A 4,483-nucleotide genomic window follows, 5' to 3' on the forward strand; every position below is an offset into this window, starting at 1 on the left:
TGGAAAGGGGGATCGGTCACGGATTTGGCCCCGCGGGATCTGGATTGGGGCTGGTTGCCGTGAGAAAACCCCTGTGGTAGGGGGCGCCCGAATTAGCCGTTAGTGTGTGGGAAGTCATGCCCGAGGGTTTTCGTCAGTTGGATCGGTGCGGCTCTTGATCGATCGATCGGTCATGCCATGGATTAATCAGTGCTGTTGTGGAGTTCCTAGTCAGGATGATGCGAAAAGCTAAAATCTACTCCACTTGCACTGGGTGTGGTTCAGAAAACCCGCAAAGTCTCTCCGATTGCGATTGGTGGTTAATAATCATACATGTATGCCCTTCCTTCATGTTTTGATTAGCACATCTGCACATGCATGTTTCACCTCTCTTGTATGAATAGATTGCTGCTTGTTAGGCACATGGACATGGTTTGGCCATTTGGAAATTGGAATGAGGATTGGGTAGGCAGTTAGGCACGATGGCTGGTTGTTGCTGCCCTGTTTATTTTAGTCAGAGGACCATGTCTGATTGCTTGCACGCAGCACTCACTCAAGCATATCATTCTTTTACCAAGTCAAATGTTCTGTTGCGAGGACGACTAGTTCTGCTCTAGCTGGCATAAACACATCAATGTGGTGGTGCTACCGGCCCTCTATCCGACAAGAAAATACATTAGCAACTGTTACATACATCACATGTTTAATGGCAGTTCTTATGCCTAAAGACAGCAAGATTTCTCTGTCATGTATTAACATTTGCCTGATCATGATATGTGCAGTTAGCTCCCTCAGAGCAATGGGAGGAGGCAACGATGGTCATGGGTACCCACCCGGTGGCCAGGGGGGATACCCTCCGGCAGGGTACCCGCCGCAGCAGGGAGGCTACCCGCCGCAGCAGGGAGGTTACCCTCCACAGCAAGGATACCCGCCTGCACCTGGAGCTTACCCACCTGCACCTGGGGCATACCCTCCAGCACCTGGGGCTTACCCTCCTGCACCTGGAGCGGGAGGCCCTGATGGGGAGAAGGGGCTCCTCTCCAACATCATGCACGGCGTTGCCGGTGCTCATGGTGGTGGTCATGGGTACCCGTCTGGTGGTCATGGGTACCCATCTGGTGGCCATGGATACCCTCCACAACAAGGGTACCCTCCTCAGCATGGCTACCCCCCGCAGCAGCATGGCTACCCTCCACAGCAGCATGGCTATCCCCCTGCCGGCTACCCTGGCTCATCCGGTATGTAACCTTCCTTTGTTTTATACCATTCCTGTTGGACTCCATAAATTGCTACCATTTGCACTAGCATTTATATTTCCACAGTTGAGATGCATGTATATGTGCATTATGCGCTGCATCTTCAACAACATGCCATTTCGGTCTCGTATATGAGTAGTGGTTTATCTTGATGTAAAGAGTCCCAAGTTCTCTTGTATCAAACCTCATTGTTTCTCAGGTTGTATGTGTAGTATGCACTGGATTGATGTACATTTATATGTGTAGTGTGTGCTGGATTGATATCCATTTATATATGTGTGGTATGCGCTGCATCTTCAATAATATGCCAAGTTCCATCTCAGGATACGAGTAGTGGTTTATAAAATCTGTTGTATCAAACGTGTATCACTCTTGAGCATCCATCCTCATCGGCTATTGTTTCTCAGGTCACAGTGGTAGCCATGGAGGAGGAGGCATGGGCATGGGCGGCATGCTGGCTGGAGGCGCAGCAGCTGCCGCCGCCGCCTACGGAGCACACAAGATCTCTCACGGCAGCCACGGTGGAGGTGGACACATGATGGGAGGCATGATGGGCGGCCATGGAGGCTACGGCGGCGGGTACGGCCACCACGGCGGCAAGTTCAAGCACGGGAAGCACGGGCACGGCAAGTTCAAGCACGGCAAGCATGGGAAGCACGGCATGTTCGGCGGCGGCGGCAAGTTCAAGAAGTGGAAGTAATGCGCGCGCTAGCTAGTAGCTTCACCATGGCTGATGAATCAAAATTTTTTTTTACCTAAACTCTTTGTGTAGGCTTCCAGAACTTGGTTTGGTCAGGGAAAGCCTTTGAGATGTATCTAAGCAGGGTGGTGTGTGGTCGCTGCTCGATCTCGTGGAGCTTCCATCCTTTCCTCTATATGATTTGGCACTCTAGTCTGCGTCTGTGACAAGATATGACTTGCTAATAAGTACCTGAATTCTGTGTGGCGCTATGCTTACCCTGTTCTGATGCTGGTCATGTGTCGTTGTGCTCTGAATTGGTGTTGTGTTTGCTTCGCTGGGGCAAAATTGTTGCTCCTGACCAAACATGTGGCAATTTTGCTGCCATTTTCAACTGTTCGATGCTCCTCCAAAAGGGCGGGCAAGCAACATTTTGTAAATTGCTGCTCTGTAGTACTGATCTCTAGACGCACTAGTCAATTTCCCTAGTGCGAATGGCGAATGCGACTCGCTGGAAATTGTGCAGGCCATTTCCAGAATAGCTTCGGGAGGATATGATGATATATTCGTTTCATAAATGTCGCCCAAGTTAAAAAATGGCACAAGCCCAGAATTGACGGACGAAATTCAGCATGAAAACATGCGGACTCAGCCCAAACGACTTTGAGGTGCAGGAAAACAAAATTATTTGTCATTGTCATCACACAGAAAACAGAGCAGCTGCTTGTCCGGTCATGGGCTAGTCGGCGAAGACGGAGTCGTCGATCTGGAAGGCCTTGGTGAAGAATGCCGGCCAGCAGAGGTAGGTGGAGAGGATGCTGCTGACGGTGGAGGCGCCCATGAGCATGTTCATCACCACGATCTGCAGCTGGATGGCCTCCAGCGGCGACGCGCCGCCCATGATGAGCCCCGTCATGGCCCCCGGCAGCGCGATCAGCCCCACCGTCTTGGCGTTGTCGATCACCGGCGACAGCGCGATCACCAGCGACCGGCGCACCTGCTGCACCGTCGCCTGCCGCGGCGTCGCCCCCAGCGCCAGCGCAGTCTCCACCTGCGATGAAACGGTCAGAAAAATGAAGCGTCACCTGGAGTCGATTCTCTGAATTTGTGATGAAAATACCAAGTTCAGAATTTTGTACTACTAGTTTCTTGCTGAATTTGTTTAAAATTTCGGAAGAAAAGGTTGCGTAGTCGTGGAGACCATGATCATGTATTTTATAAACTGAATGGAAAAAGAGTGCACACGCCTTTAGCTAATGCAGAATGGCATGAACGATATTATACTTCAATCATACTAACAAAGTTATTGACGGTGCAAAGACCTACACGAAGTTATTGACGGTGCAAAGACCTACACAAAGTTAACTACTTCGTCTCTTCACAAATATAAAATGTTTTATATATGTCAATTTGAACTACATACAGACTGAAATGAGTGAACAAACGACATGAACAGGGTAGCATTTTTGTTTTGTTTCAAGAAAAAATGATCTTGGTGCGCGCGCGGCGGTGCCGGAACGGAAGACGAAGACCGAGATTGTTATTGACTTACGAGGCTCCGCTGCGTCTTGACGTCCTCGTGGAGCTTCTTCATGGTGACGCCGGTGACGGTCATGGCGTTGCCGACCATCATGCCGGCGACGGGGATGATGTAGCGGGGCGTGAAGGGGAACACGCTGAGCACCACGAGCAGGAACATGGTGACGGCCGTGCCGGCGAGGATGGACACGCCGGCGATGTACCCGCCGCGCGGGACCTGCCGGGCGCGGCGCCCCGCGGTGTAGCCGGCGACGGTGACCATGAAGAGGTATGCGAGCAGGATCCAGAGCGCGCTGCTCTGGGTGAAGATGAAGTGGAGCACGAAGCCGATGACCGAGAGCTGCAGGAAGGAGCGCGCGATGGCGTAGAGCATCTCCGCCTCCACGCCCAGCCGCTGCGTGAAGCTCAGCGCCACCGCCATGGCCACCACCACCGTGGCCGCCAGCGGCTTGAGCATGCCGATCGCGAAGTCCCGCCAGAACCCCGGCGCCCACGGGTCCACCTCCTGCGCCAGGAGGAGCGACGCCGCCGTCGCCATGGCCGCCGTGCGTGTGCTGCTCCGGCGAGGGTGGGTTGCTTCTTGAGCTTTGAGGAGCTCGGTGGGCAAGTGGGGGGAGGGAGCAAGCGAGAAAGGCGCTGAATGGGAGAGGCAGGCCCTGCTCTGCTTTGCGGCGTGGCGCTTGGGTGGGTGCTACGTGGTGGAGGGCGAGGGGGCACCTTGGTGGAAGGTGGGACCCACCGCTCAGTGAGTGCAGACTATGCCATGCCATGCCAGATGCAACCCAAGCCAAGACGAAAGAATCTAAAACAAAAACTCAGCAGCATAAGTGCGGGAGAATCTGAGCTGACGCGCTCACAGGAAATCATTGGCGCAAAACTTAAACCTTGGCATAGACTAATGGACCAAACGAACAATCATCAGGATGCAAGTCAAACGGAAAATGGCTCCACAAATGAACAATCATCACGAATCATGCAGTCTAACAGGTCATTCCATCGATTAATTCATTCACAAACGTGCCGCCATCAT

The 4,483-nt window shown here is 52.7% G+C and overlaps 2 protein-coding genes across 2 annotated transcripts in view; one reads left to right on the plus strand and one right to left on the minus strand.

Annotated features, from left to right (window-relative positions):
* LOC119361897 (glycine-rich protein A3-like) overlaps nt 1–2,186 on the plus strand; it is a 2,612-nt gene extending 426 nt beyond the window's left edge. Inside the window, exons 2-3 of the mRNA XM_037627066.1 lie at nt 762–1,217; nt 1,643–2,186. Of these exons, the coding sequence (XP_037482963.1) occupies nt 779–1,217; nt 1,643–1,935 (732 nt within the window). The 5' untranslated portion in view covers nt 762–778 and the 3' untranslated portion in view covers nt 1,936–2,186. The remainder of the gene's footprint in view (nt 1–761; nt 1,218–1,642) is intronic.
* A 281-nt stretch (nt 2,187–2,467) lies between these two features.
* LOC119361887 (UPF0014 membrane protein STAR2-like) lies at nt 2,468–4,103 on the minus strand. Its single transcript, XM_037627054.1, has 2 exons — nt 3,467–4,103; nt 2,468–2,965 (listed from the first exon to the last, which is right to left on the minus strand). Exons 1-2 carry the CDS (start codon nt 3,989–3,991, stop codon nt 2,654–2,656), a joined length of 837 nt encoding a protein of 278 aa, XP_037482951.1. The 5' UTR covers nt 3,992–4,103; the 3' UTR covers nt 2,468–2,653.
* Nucleotides 4,104–4,483: the final 380 nt, after the last annotated feature.

Source organism: Triticum dicoccoides, chromosome 1A (genome assembly GCF_002162155.2).
Source record: "Triticum dicoccoides isolate Atlit2015 ecotype Zavitan chromosome 1A, WEW_v2.0, whole genome shotgun sequence".
In the NCBI taxonomy this organism is placed as follows: Eukaryota; Viridiplantae; Streptophyta; class Magnoliopsida; order Poales; family Poaceae; genus Triticum; species Triticum dicoccoides.

Bases quoted from the DNA above. Each gene is read 5' to 3' on its own strand.
- LOC119361887 (XM_037627054.1), bottom strand. From the start codon at position 3,991: ATGGCGACGGCGGCGTCGCTCCTCCTGGCGCAGGAGGTGGACCCGTGG. The intron at 2,966-3,466 runs GTAAGTCAATAA...GTTTCATCGCAG, and splicing joins TCAAGACGCAGCGGAGCCTC to GTGGAGACTGCGCTGGCGCT.